The sequence below is a fragment of the Pan paniscus genome, chromosome 10 (genome assembly GCF_029289425.2).
Source record: "Pan paniscus chromosome 10, NHGRI_mPanPan1-v2.0_pri, whole genome shotgun sequence".
In the NCBI taxonomy this organism is placed as follows: domain Eukaryota; kingdom Metazoa; phylum Chordata; class Mammalia; order Primates; family Hominidae; genus Pan; species Pan paniscus.
This window is the reverse complement of record NC_073259.2, coordinates 64024888-64039710: the sequence shown is the minus strand read 5'-3', so window position 1 is coordinate 64039710 and position 14823 is coordinate 64024888. Positions and strand designations below refer to the sequence as shown.

The window sequence follows — 14823 nt, the reverse complement described above, 5'->3', positions numbered from 1 at the left end:
TAGTGACATTTGTTGGCTTTGGAACACTGGAGTATTTATAATGGAAAAATAGCACAGAGTAATCTAAAATAGCAAATATAATTGTATAGGGAACGTGGAGTAAAGGATATTAAAAACTTGCTGGGAAATTAGAATTTTCAGTGGGTTAATGAGGGAAAACATAAGGTAGTTAAACAGGTGATGAGAGGATATATTAAAGGCTAAAGAAGGGCATGTACAAAGATAGGGTATAAACATCTCATAAGTGTCTTTTTACATGTAGTTGATTCAATCCTAATACTTGTAGAGGGCCAGTGGTGAAGAGGAGGGAGCCTACGCAGTATTCTTAGTCTGCAGGAGAGAAAATACACGTTATCTCTCACTATCCAAATTCTTACTAGAGATTAAAGAGTTAGATAAACTTCTTGAGGAATCTCTTACTGTACACATTCTTGCCACTTGATATTCAAAGATCAGGAACCAGGCTGATTTGGACAACTTGTTATCTATGCCTTACTCTCTGAACTCGGAACCTCATAAATTTGGATAGTGAGGAATACATTATTCTTTTATTCAGCACTAAATCTATTAAACATATTTAAGGAATGGCATATGCCAGCCTGGGCAACATTGTAATACCCGGTCTCTACAAAATATAAAAAAGAAATTATCTGGACATGGTGGTGCACACCTTGTAGTCCCAGCTACTCAGGAGGCTAAGGCAAGAGGATTGCTTGAGCTCAGGATTTTGAGGCTGCAGTGAGCCATGATTGCACCACTGCACTCCAGCCTGTGTGACAGAGTGAGACCTTGTCTCAAAAAAAAAAAAAAAAAACCAAAGGAAAAATTTATGTTTATAATCAAGAGAAAAGAATGTAAAATAATACATGGTATATAATACATGTACATATAACATGATACAGGGATAGAAGTAGGATTATAACCTGTTAATATGGCTGGCTACCTGACTTCCCATGTGTTTCATCAGGTTTTGATTGTTAAAAAAAAGTTTTAGGAATCATGATTTAATTCATTTTTAAAAGCATTAATGTCTATGTACTTGAAATGAAGTTTATTACTTCATAGTTCATTGAAATTCTAATATATTTTAAAATTTATTTTTAGGGAGTAAGCCCTGAACCAATTCATCTTAAGATTTTTTCACCCAACGTTGTCAATTTGACACTTGTGGATTTGCCAGGAATGACCAAGGTAAGGAAGGAATAGTTGTAGATTTGGTCAGGTTGTTTTCACTTCGTTGACATCCCATATGAGAATAATCAGCTTCTTTTTGCAATCACTTTGATCTGTTAGCAGCATTTGATAACACTGAGCCCTCCTTTCTCCTTGAAACACTTTCTTTACTTGGCTTCCAGGATACCACACTCTACAGGTTTATCTCCAGTCTCACTGGCCACTCCTTTTCAGTCTCTTTTGCTGTTTCTTCTCATCTCCCCAATGTCTAAACAGTAAGTGCCCCAGAGCTCAGTTTATGGAACTTTCGTTTTCTCTAGGTACACTTTCCCTTTGATGATTTCATCAGATTTTATGGCTTTAACTACGTAAGCCTCTGTATATTGACGGCATTCAAATATCTCCAGACTTGTATATCTAGTTGCTATTCGACATATACACTTAAATGTCTAATAGACATTTCAAACTCTAATACCGAATTCCTGACCTGTTCCTCAACTAGATTTGGTCTTTCTATAGTCTTCCCCCATCGCAATAAATGGCAACTCATGCCATTTATTGGCAACTCATAAAAAAGCTGAGTTGATTTTTAATTATTAGTTCCTTGCCCATCTCTGTTTGGTGTGGTGGCTTATCCTGTAATCCCAGCACTTCGGGAGATCAAGGTGGGAGGAATTCTTTGAGACCAGGAGTTTGAGACCAGCCTGGGCAACATAGGGAGACCACGTCTCTACAAAAAATACAAAAATTAGTCGGGCATGGTGGTGCACACATGTAGTCCCAGCTGAGGCAAGAGGATTGCTTGAGCCTAGGAATTTGAGGCTACAGTGAGCTATGATTGCATCACTGCACTCCAACCTGGCCAACAGAGTGAGACCCTGTCTCTAAATAAATAAGTAAATGGCAACTCCATTCTACCAATTGCTTAGCCAGAGTTTGTAGTCATCCTTGACACTAATTTATCCCACATTCCACTTCCTGCCAGCAAATCCTCTTGGCTCTTCCTACCTTTACAGTATATCCAGAACTCAATCGTGTTTGATAAATTCATATTTACCGTCCTGATCTAGCCACTATCATGCTACCTGGATTACTGCACAATAATAAATAATAGGTCATCCTCGTGATCTCAGTAGACAGTGATACGATTAAAGTGAAAATTCGATTGTGTCATTTCTTGGCTCAAAACCTCTCCAGTTCCTTGTCATTCCTTGACTTAAAACCTCTCCCATTTCACTAAAAGCCCAAGTTATTACAGAGGTCTAAAATATCTACTTGTTACGTCCCTATTCTTCTCCTAACTCCTGTTGCTTCAGCCTCCTGCCCTTATTGTTCACTCTCTTTGGAATTTCTTCCCCCAGATGTCTGTATGTTATCTCTCCCTTATTGGCTTAATTTCTGCTCATTCTCTTAAGTGTCAGTTGTCTCAGTGAAGTTTCCCTGATTACTCTATTTAAAAACATAATCCAATTTAAAACATTAAAATCATAATCCTAATGGCCAGGTGCAGTGGCTTATGCTTGTAGTTCTAGCACTTTGGGAGGCTGAGGCAGGAGGATCATTTGAGCCCAGGAGTTCGAAGATACAGTGAGCTATGATCGCACCACTGCACTCCAGCCTATGTGATAGAGTGAGACCCTGTCTCAAAAAAAAAAAAAAAAAAAAAGAAAAAAATCATCTCTAATCATTCCCTAGCCTGCTGTTCTGCCTTATTTTCCCACAGCCCTTACCACCATCTGTATACTATATATATGTTTTTGTTTATTATATGCCTGTTATTACTAAAACATAAGTTCTATGAAGGCAGAAAGTTTGGTCTTTTTAAAATTCACTACTGTAACATAATCTGACATGACCTGAAATCACGTTCAGAAAAGTGCCTAAAATAGAGTAGGCTGCCAGTAAACACTTGGTAATTGAATGAATGAGTGAATGAATTTGTATCTAGCCAATCAACATTGACCAGTTCTTAACATGGGACTGTATTAAATCAACTTTTGATATTTGCAAGAGTTACACTTTGAGACTTGACACATTACCAGATTCATAAATACCATTGTAGTATATTAGTAATGTCTTTATTTTTATTTTAACTATTTTTAAATGGTTATACCTATATTCTATCGATTAAATGTGGGTAAAAAAGCTGAGTTGATTTTTAATTATTAGTTCCTTGCTCATCTCTGTTTGGTTTAGGTGCCTGTAGGTGATCAACCTAAGGATATTGAGCTTCAAATCAGAGAGCTCATTCTTCGGTTCATCAGTAATCCTAATTCCATTATCCTCGCTGTCACTGCTGCTAATACAGATATGGCAACATCAGAGGCACTTAAAATTTCAAGAGAGGTAGATCCAGATGGTAAGGACAGATGTTAATTTAATGAGATGCTTATTTTACAATGGTAAATCTACCCTTGAGAAAGGAATTTTTCTCTTTAAAAACAGTATCTCTAGTTGTGAATACAAATTTAAAAGATAATGCTTTCCTATTTTTGTTTATAAAAATAGAAATTCTGATGGAAAATAAGGTTATTAAGTTGCTATACAGACTAGGCGAAAATATTTTACATCTTTATTTGTAATGGTTACCTAATAATTTAAAAATAATACAGTGGCTTTGCAAAAAGGATTTCTTGTTTTGTGACCTAGGTATTTGAATAGTTGACTTTTAAGAATAAATAACATAGCCAGGTGTGGTCACATGTGCCTGCGGTCCCAGCTACTCAGAAGGCTGAGATGGGAGCATTGCGTGAGGCCAGGAGTTCAAAGTCAGCCCGGGCAACATAGACTGTCTGTTAAAAAAAAACCAAAACACAGTAGGTAATCATTGTAGATTATTATGGTACAGTAGAGAATTATGGTATCTACATTCTGCAGAGGTAGAAAATATTTAGACATGCTCAAGGCACAGGGGATTTTTAGAAATGAAGGTAAAATCCTTTCATGAAGCATTTTAGCCCCAAGGATTAGTTCATACTGTGGGTCACTGATGCTTGACTAATGATGTAGTGCACATCTCATAGTATATATAAAATGCTAGCTTGTAAGAGAGTGGTTACTATTGTTGCTAACAAATGTATGCATGGCCTCATATAGAAACCATTTTTTTCACCTTACTATTCAGAGGGTCTGAAGGTTGTGTCATGTTTTTCTTTCCCTGCTTTGAAGAATAATTTCAAATAAAAATTTGATAGGAAATAGTGCTAAGACTGCCAATCTGCCAATAAAAATTCCCATAAGCAGGGTCACTTTAACAATTTTTTTTTTTTTTTTTTTTGAGATGGAGTCTTGCTCTATCTCCCAGGCTGGAGTGCAGTGGTGCGATCTCGGTTCACTGCAAGCTCTGCCTCCCGGGTTCACGCCATTCTCCTGCCTCAGCCTCCTGAGTAGCTGGGACTACAGGCGCCTGCCACCACGCCTGGCTAATTTTTTGTATTTTTAGTAGAGACGGGGTTTCACCGTGTTAGCCAGGATGGTCTCGATCTCCTGACCTCGTGATCCGCCCGCCTCGGCCTCCCAAAGTGCTGGGATTACAGGTGTGAGCCACCGTGCTTGGCCCCAATATTTTATATTTCAAGTTTTTAAGAAACTCTTTTTTACCACTTGAGTAAATAATGTTCATTTCAGTTAAATTAAAAGATAAACTATATCAAAGAGTTTATTTACATTTTATTTTTATTATTTAAAGTAGACTGGGCCCAGTGGCTCATGCCCGTAATACCAAGCACTTTGGGAGGCCAAGGTGGGTGGATCACTTGAGCTCAGGAGTTCGAGACCAGCCTGGGCAGCAAAGTGAGAGCCCCCATCTCTATTAAAAACAAAAAACAAAAAACAATTAGCTGGGTATGGTGGCACTGGGCTGTGGTCCTAGCTACTTGGGATGCTGAGGTGGGAGGATGGCTTGAGCCCGGGAGGCAGAGGTTGCAGTGAGCCGAGATCATGCCATTGCACTCTTGCCTGGGCTCAGAGCCAGACCTTCGTAAAAAACAAACAAACAAACAAAAACCTGTTAAGCATTTTATATGTATAAACTCTATTTTAAACTGACCCTTGAGCCATAGATATTGTCATATTTTTAATCTAATCTTTTTTTTTTTTTTTTTTTGGACGTAGGGTCTCACTCTGTTGCCCAGGCCTGGAGTGCAGTGGCACAATCATGCCTCACTGCAAACTTGCAGTCCTGGGCTCAAGTGATGTTCCCACCTCAGTCTCCCAAAGTGTTGGGATTACAAGAGTGAGCCACTGCACCTGGCTTGATTACTAATCATAATCTAGTAATACATCATAAGGAAGTAATCCGGCCCAGTATTATTTATAGTATAAAAAATTAGAAACAACTTAATATGGCCAGCAGTTGGAAAGATTAAGTAAATTATAATAATAAAATGAAATAACTAAAAAGGATGATTTTGTAGATTTGTAGCAGTACAGAAAAATGCTTGTAGGCTGGGCATGGTGGCTCACACTTGTAATCCCAGCACTTTGGGAGGCTGAGGTGAGCGGATCGCTTGAGGCCAGAAATTCCAGAGCAGCCTGACTAACATGGTGAAACCCCATCTCTCTAAAAATACAAAAATTAGCCAGGCATGGTGGTGCATGCCTGTAGTCCCAGCTACTGGGGAGGCTGAGACATGAGAATCACTTGAACTGTGGAGGCGAAGGTTACAGTGAGCCGAGATTGTGCCACTGCATTTCAGCCTGGACAACAGAGTAGGACAGTCTCAATAAAAAAGAAAAATGCTTGTAACTGAAAAATACCATAGGTAAAATTGTACACTATGCAGAGCAGTTGGAACTCTCACACGTTGCTGGTGGGAGTGGTGTAGTCATTTTGGGAAACAGTCTAGCAGTTTCTTATAAAGTTAAATTAGCAGTCCCATTCCTAGGTGTTTAACCATGTTAAGTGAGAACCAGTGTTCATATAAAAAACTATATGCAAATGTCTACAGCAGCTTTATTCATAATTTTCAAAAACTAGAAACAACTCACATATTCCTCAGATGGGGAGTGAAACTAAAGTATGGTACATTCCATACAATGGGACACTACTCTGCAATAAAAAGGAATGGACTATTAATATACAAGAACACGGATGAATCTCAAATGCATTATGCTAAATGAAAGAAGCCAGACTCAAAAGCTTATGTACTATCTGATTTCGTTTATATAACACTCTAGAAAAGGCAAAACTAGGAATGGAAAACTGGTTTGATTGGTTAGCATAAGAAAATTTGGTGGGGGGGGGGCGGCAATGTCTTGAGTTGGTTGTGACATATCTCTTGGCATTTGTCAAAACTCTTAGAACTGTACACCAAAAAAGAGTAAATATTTTTATTTTAATTTTTGTTTATTGAGACAGGGTCTCATTCTATTGCCCAGGGTGGAGTGCAGTGGTGCAATCACGGCTCACTGCAGCCTTGACCTGGGCTCAGGTGATTCTCCCACCTCAGCCTCACCTGTAGCTAGGACTACCACACCCTGCTAAGTTTTCTATTTTTTGTAGAGACAGAGTTTCACCACTTTGCCCAGACTGGTCTTGAACTCCTGGGCTCAAGCAATCTGTCCGCCTTGGCCTTCCAAAGTGTTAGGATTACAGGCATGGGCCATATCACCTGGATGTAAATTTTATACAGATTTTTGAAATGCTTACAAAATAGCCCTAAGAGTCAACAAAAAATTACATGTGAAAAAAATCTATTTTATATATACACTATATAGTATATATACTATATATACACTATATATAGTGTATATATACACTATATAGTATATATACACTATACTATAGTATATACACTATATATAGTGTATATACACTATATATAGTGTATATACACTATATATAGTGTATATACACTATATATAGTGTATATACACTATATATAGTGTATATACTATAGTATAGTGTATATATATACACTATATAGTATATATACTATATATATAGTATTTCTCAGATGGGGAATGAAATACCTATGGTATTTTCAGTTACAGTATATATATATACACACACTATATATAGTGTATATACACTATATAGTATATATACTATATATAGAGTATGTACTATATATAGTATATACTATATATATTTTATATATAGAGTATGTACTATATATAGTATATACTATATATATTTTATATATATACTTAAAATATATATAGTATATACTATATATTATATATAGTATATATTATATAGTATATATTATATATACATTATATATAGTATATACTATATATTATATATAGTATATATTATATAGTATATATTATATATACATTATATATAGTATATACTATATATAATATATACTATATATTATATAGTATATACCATATATACTATATTATATATAGTATATATAATATATACTATATTATATATACTATATGTAATATATACTATATATACTATATATTATATATACTATATACGATATATACTATATATTATATATACTATATTATATATACTATATATACTATATACTATATATACTATATATTTTATATATACTATATATTATAAATATATACTATATATTTTATATATACTATATATATTTTATATATATAGTATATATATATTTTAGACGGAGTGCTGCTCTGCATAGTGTACAATTTTACCTATGGTATTTTTTAGTTACAAATATATACACATAGGTATATATATATTATATATATACCCCTATGTGTATATATTTGTAACTAAAATATATATACTATAAAATATATATAGTATATACTCTATATATTTTATATATACTCTATATAGTATATATATACTCTATATATTTTATATATACTCTATATAGTATATATACTCTATATATTTTATATATACTATATTAATATATATACTATATATTAATATAGTATATATATTATATATAGAGTATATATATTATAAATATATACTATACATATTATATATACTATACATATTTTATATATATACTATACATATTTTATATATATACTACACATATTTTATATATACTATATATAATATATACTATACATATTTTATATATACTATACATATTTTATATATATACTATACATATTTTATATATATACTATACATATTTTATATATATACTATATATTTTTTATATATATAGTATATATATATATTTTAGACGGAGTCCTGCTCTGTCACCGAGGCCGAAGTGCAATGGCACGATCTCAGCTCACTGCAACCTCTGCCTCTCGGGTTCAAGCAATTCTCCTGCTTCAGCCTCCCGAGCAGCTGGGATTACAGGCGTCTGCCACTATGCCTGGCTAATTTTTGTATTTTTAGTAGAGATGGGGTTTTACCATGTTAGTCAGGCTGGTCTCGAACTCCTGATCTCAGGTGATCCACCCGCCTTGGCCTCCCAAACTGCTAGAATTACAGGTGTGAGCCACCATGCCCGGCAAAAATGTTTTAAAAAATTATACACAATGTTTAACATTATTTTTAAAAAAGCACTGGTAAGTAAGGCATTACCAAAATGATGACAGAGGTAATACTAAGTGGGATTATAGATGAGGGTTTTCCTTTATTAACACTAAATAGTTGTATTTAATGGATCATTTTCTTTCTTTCTTTTCTTTGCCCTTTTTTCTTTTTGCATTTACCAGGTCGCAGAACCCTAGCTGTAATCACTAAACTTGATCTCATGGATGCGGGTACTGATGCCATGGATGTATTGATGGGAAGGGTTATTCCAGTCAAACTTGGAATAATTGGAGTAGTTAACAGGTTAGCAGTTAGAATGGGATAAGAATTGGTAGCATTCTCACTTCAGAGCAAGTCTGAATTTCTAAAATCTGTTTGAAATGTGATACTGTACTATATTTTTTCTCCCTTTTATTATGATCTTGGTATTGCTAAAGAATCCGTTGCCCTAAAGGGAGAAAAGAGAGAGAATGTTTTTTTTTTTTTTTTTTGAAATAGGGTCTCTCTCTGTTGCCTAGGCTGGAGTGCAGTGGCGTGATTGTGGCTCATTGTAGCGTCAACCTCTGGGCTCAAGTGATCCTTTCACTTCAGCCTTTCAAGTAGCTGAGACTATAGGTGTGTATCACCACACCTGGCTAATTTTAAATTTTTTTGTAGTGACAAGGTCTTGCCATGTTGCCCAGGCTTGTCTCGACTTCCTGGGTTCAAGCAATCCTCCAACCTTGGTTTCCCAGGTACTGGGATTACAGGCATGAGCCACTGTGCCTGCCCCATAGACATTTTTACTGGAAAATGTTTCTAAAGTAAGCAATACCACAAAATGGAAGAAATGTTGTAATAGCCAGGCTTTAAGAATTCTTGCCTATCATGTTAAGCTATGTATGAGGAGGTACTGGGTAAGGGAAAAATTATCTAATGTGCACCCAATCGAGAAAGAGTTTAAGGTGGCAGGATTTTAATAGATTGGTTTAATCCCTGGCATTAGTGATGCTTCTGTGTAATTGCCAGGATGTGACTTGGAGAAATTTTATTAAAGGTATCCTAATTTATAAATAGTTGGTATTAAAAACTGGGAAAAGGAAACTAGTATTGAGTGTCTAATTAAAGGTGACAAGATTTTAATAGATTGGTTTAATCCCTAGCATTAGTGATTCTGTGTAATTGCCAGGATGTGACTTGGAGAAATTTTATTAAAGGTATCCTAATTATAAATAGTTGGTATTAAAAATCGGGAAAAGGAAATTATTATTGAGTGTCTAATTACGTTTTAGACACTCTACTGTGAGCAATTTGCAAATGGTATCTCTTGGAATCCTCACAGCATCCCCTGAGGTAGGTGTTGATGTCTATTTTATAATCAGAAACCTCAGGTTATACATTTAACCAAAAGTCACGTGGGTAGTGAAAGAGCTGGATTCGGATGAATATCTCTTTTAGTCCAAAGCCTTCATATGGTAGGAAACACTGAAATTATCATGAAATCTGAGTTATAGTCCTAGTTCTTACATAAACTAGATACAACGTAGGTTTAAATGACACCTAATGTCTTTGGGTCTCAAGCCTTTAGAAAATGAAAATGTTTTTACTGCCTGATACATAAGATCCATTCCAGTTGTCTGCTTCTATTTTAATGTCCTTCCATTCCAACCCTACTGTCATTCTCCCATCCCCACTGTCATTCTCCCATCCCCACTCCCAATTCCAGCTGTCTCCTTTTTCAGGTAAGGAGGTGGCGTAACACTGTTCGTTGTTTGTAGATGATTGTTCTTCAAGTTAACTTAATTATTTTTGGGAGAAATTAGTTCCCTGTCCATGGATAAAATATACAGTTGACTAAGATACTCTTATATTTTTATACCTGTCTATACCTGTTACTTATTGTTTTTGTCTATAGTTAATGGTAATAATGAGGCCTACTCTATTTAGGCACTAGTTACTTACAATTCACTTAGTTCAAGTCTTGGCTATGCCAGTTAGTGTGTGACCTGGGGTAAGTTAGTTTTTGTGAGCCTCAGTTCCTTGCTATACAATGGGGTAATAATACCTGCCACATAAAATTATTGTGAGAATTAAATAAAACAGTCCGTGTCAGGTATTAGAGAACAATGCCTGGTGCTGTCATCATCTAAGGTAGGAAGAGGACAACAGTTAAGCTGAATAGTTTCGTTATTTTTTCAACCTCAGGAGCCAGCTAGATATTAATAACAAGAAGAGTGTAACTGATTCAATCCGTGATGAGTATGCTTTTCTTCAAAAGAAATATCCATCTCTGGCCAATAGAAATGGAACAAAGTATCTTGCTAGGACTCTAAACAGGTAATTTTTTTACCTTTTGGAAATGAGATGTGTTTGTTTTTACCAATTGGTGTCTGAGAGGGTTCATTTTCAGTTCCTTACATTTTCATACTGTTCCTAACAGCTTCACTTATGGTTTCTTATATAGTAGGTTCCTGAAGAGTAGATGTCTCTGTTTTTATTGGGGTGGTTGACATTACATCATCATGTAGTCTAGAATGAATGTTCAAGTGATTTTAAAATGTTTTAATTATGAAAATTTTGACAGTTAATTTAGTTTTGTGGCTAGAACTAGAGATGACTTCATTTCCACTTTGCATTTCAGGAACTGATTAAAATTTGTAATTTTCACATTATCTATTCTTAACTTAGAATGTGTTTTATTTACCAGGAAAGGGAGATGGAAAAACAAAGAAATAGAATGTCTTTTATTTCTATTCACTGTAGAAATAACTATACGTTGGATTCTGAATACCCACTGATGTGTGGGGACTAGAAGCCCTTTCTAGATGATTTATAAATGACTGAAGTGGAAGCCATTTTCTCTTACTTTTATCTTATTCCCTAAAGACTGATAGACTTGGATCTTAATAAGGTTGATTTTCACTTTGCTGGGTACCAATTGTAAATGACAAGTCAATGAAACCAAAATTATATAGGAAGAATTGATTGGGTGGCTTATTTTCTCTGCGGTAATTGCAGTAATATGAAAATAATTTGCATTTTTTCCTTGCTTTTATTATTTAGGAAAAACCAATCAAAATTGTTTTTTTCCTTTTCACACACAGTTAATCAGTATAGCACAGAATGCTTCTGAGAGCAGATATATGGGGAGTTTTCCCCATACATCAAGCAAGGAATTCTCCAGGGGATTCTAGCTGAATGTCCTTTAATTCAATGCTAACACTGTTTACCTGGAGATAGTGTCAGCTCCCACAGGTTGAGGGTTCAGTCCCACAAGACTGCCCCCAAGTCAGATGCCAGTTGTAAGCACAGGTTGTAGCCTGTGTTTCTGACTGACGGGCTATAAGTCAGGGTACCCATGATCCCCTTTTCATGTCTGATGAATTTGTTAGAGTGGCTCACAGAGGTCAGGGAAACACTACTTAGCATATACCCACTTACTGTAAAGCATATTACAAAGGATATAGATAAATAGCCAGATGAAGAGATGCACAGGGCTGGGCATGTGGGAAGGAATGTGGAGCTTCCGTGCCCTCTCTGGGCACACCACACTCCAGGAACCTTCATGTGTTCAACTCTCTGAAGACTCCATGAACTGTGTCCTTTTGAGTTTTTATGGAAGCTTCATTGGCCATTGGTGATCAGCTCAACGTTTGGCCTCTCTCCTCTCTTCTGAGGCTGTTCTGGTGACCAGCTCCCATCCTGAAGCTATCTAGGGACCCCCAGCCACCAGTCATCTCATTAGCATGCAGAGACACTCTAAACACCCTTAATGCTCTTGGAGAGTCCAAGGATTTTAGGAGCTGACTGCCAGGAAATGAAGACAAAGACCAAATATATATTTCACAGTATCACATTTGCCAGGACAAATTATTTGATAGGTTTTCCCATTGTAAAAATTTGACTTGTTTAGGGCTTTAGAATACACAATTTTACTTTTAAATCCTTCCTTTCTAACCTTTTTTAGGTTACTGATGCATCACATCAGAGATTGTTTGCCAGAGTTGAAAACAAGAATAAATGTTCTAGCTGCTCAGTATCAGTCTCTTCTAAATAGCTACGGTGAACCCGTGGATGATAAAAGTGCTACTTTACTCCAACTTATTACCAAATTTGCCACAGAATATTGTAACACTATTGAAGGAACTGCAAAATATATTGAAACTTCGGAGCTGTAAGTAAGAAATTTTTCTGTAGATTTGGTTACCTAGATTGCTAGGTCACTTTTCCTTTTGTGAAGATGACTTCAGCTCAGATTATCTGATTAAGATTTATTTTCTATAAAACAAAAATATAACTTTGTAGAGATAATAGGATGATGTCTGGTTGTGTGAAAATATGCTTTGTAAATGATATAAAGCAAAGTAAAATTGTCACATTTTTAAATATTTTAATATTTTATAAGTATTTAAATACTTATTTTTATAAGTATTTAAATACTTATTTTTATAAGTATTTAATAAGTATTTATTAAATATTTTAATAAGTATTTAAAAATAATTTAGCTTTTAAAGTGTTTGTTTCTTTAGTACACACAGTATAATTGCTCATCAAAATTAGAAAATGCAGATAAGTAAAAATAAAACATAAAAACAAAATTACATGCTGGTGTGCACCTGTAGTCCCAGCTACTCAGAAGGCTGAGGTAGGAGAATTCCTTGAGCTTAGGAGTTCAAGTCCAGCCTGGGCAACATATTGAAATTCCATCTTTTTTTTTTTTTTTAATTGAATCCAAATTTTATTAAGGATTTCAAGTTACATACTTCAGATTTCTAGAATGGAATGGAATAATTTTGGAACTGGAAAAATGGCATAAACACTGATATCCCTTGAAACTTCAATTTTATAAAGAAAATTCTTCTGCAAACCACATCCCCATTATATAACAAGACTAGGTATTATCGACACCTTCACTTTGGCAATAACTATTTCCTAAAAGAATGAAAGAGATTATTTTGCTACCTCAGTTCGTTAAAAATGGGATTCTGGCCAGGCACAGTGGCTCATGCCTGTAATCCCAGCACTTTGGGAGGCTGAGGCGGGTGAATCACCTGACATCAGTTCAAGACCAGCCTGGCTAACATGGTGAAACCCCATCTCTACTAAAAATACAAAAACTAGCCGGGCGTGGTGGTGGGCAGCTGTAATCCCAGCTACTTGGGAGGCTGAGGCAGGAGAATTGCTTGAACCTGTGAGGCAGAGGTTGTGGTGAGCCGAGATGGTGCCACTGCACTCCAGCCTGGGCAACAGAGCAAGACTCTGTCTCAAAAAAAAAAAAAAAAAAAAAAGGGATTCTATCTTTAAAGTTCAGAAAAAGCTGCATTTAGATGAACTACGGCTACCAAAACAAAACAAACAAAAAAACAGAGTGTCTAATCAAAGCAAAGGAAATCATTTTGAAAATAGAATAAAGCTATTATAATTGGTTAAGGATTTCCAGTAGTAAGTTAAAATCTCAGGAGAGGAATGGATAGCATTACAAACAATGTGTTCACATTCCAAGACCTGAACACTAACTTCTCAAAAAGGAAGTTTTCATCACCTCTAAAAATGAATTCAATGTAATTTTGTTAAGAGCAGGAAATCTAGACATTCCTCTAATGACAATCCAATAGTCCACCCTCACCATCGTCAAAAGAAAGTTGCCTCAAAATTAACAGTAATTAGCCTGAGGTATTGTAAATGTGGCACTACAGTCTGAAATTTAATGGCATCTTTTGTCAAAAATAGTCTTATCTCCACTTTAATCTCATGACTACAATACTATGTGCTATCCCTGTAGTATTTACTACTATGCAGTCATACAGAAAAAAATTGTTGGACCTTGTGAAATAGTGCATCCATCTACTTCTATAAAAATAGGAGCCACATTGGCCAGGCGCAGTGGCTCACGCCTGTAATCCCAGCACTTTGGGAGGCTGAGGCAGGCAGATTACGAGGTCGAGAGATCAAGACCGTCCTGGCCAATATGGTGAAACCCCATCTCTACTAAAAATACAAAAATTAGCTGGGCGTGGTGGCACATGCCTGTAATCCCAGCTACTTAGGAGGCTGAGGCAGGAGAATCGCTTGAACCCGGGTGGTGGAGGTTGCAGTGAGCTGAGATCGCACCACTGCACTCCAGCCTGGACAACAGAGAGAGACTCTATCTCCAAAAAAAAAAAAAAATATATATATATGTATATATATATGTATATTAAAAATAATAATACATAATAATATAT

At 35.6% G+C, this 14823-nt stretch overlaps 1 protein-coding gene across 9 annotated transcripts in view; it reads left to right on the top strand.

Moving 5' to 3' along the window:
* DNM1L (dynamin 1 like) overlaps positions 1–14823 on the top strand; it is a 64473-nt gene that overhangs the window by 30679 nt on the left and 18971 nt on the right. For 8 of the 9 annotated variants that reach the window (XM_008966287.4, XM_008966293.3, XM_008966291.3 and 5 more), the window contains 5 exons: positions 1105–1191; positions 3370–3532; positions 8803–8923; positions 10805–10936; positions 12567–12773. In XM_008966287.4, coding sequence (XP_008964535.1) covers positions 1105–1191; positions 3370–3532; positions 8803–8923; positions 10805–10936; positions 12567–12773 — 710 coding nt within the window. The remainder of the gene's footprint in view (positions 1–1104; positions 1192–3369; positions 3533–8802; positions 8924–10804; positions 10937–12566; positions 12774–14823) is intronic. The other variant, XM_057299472.1, reaches the window with a different exon arrangement.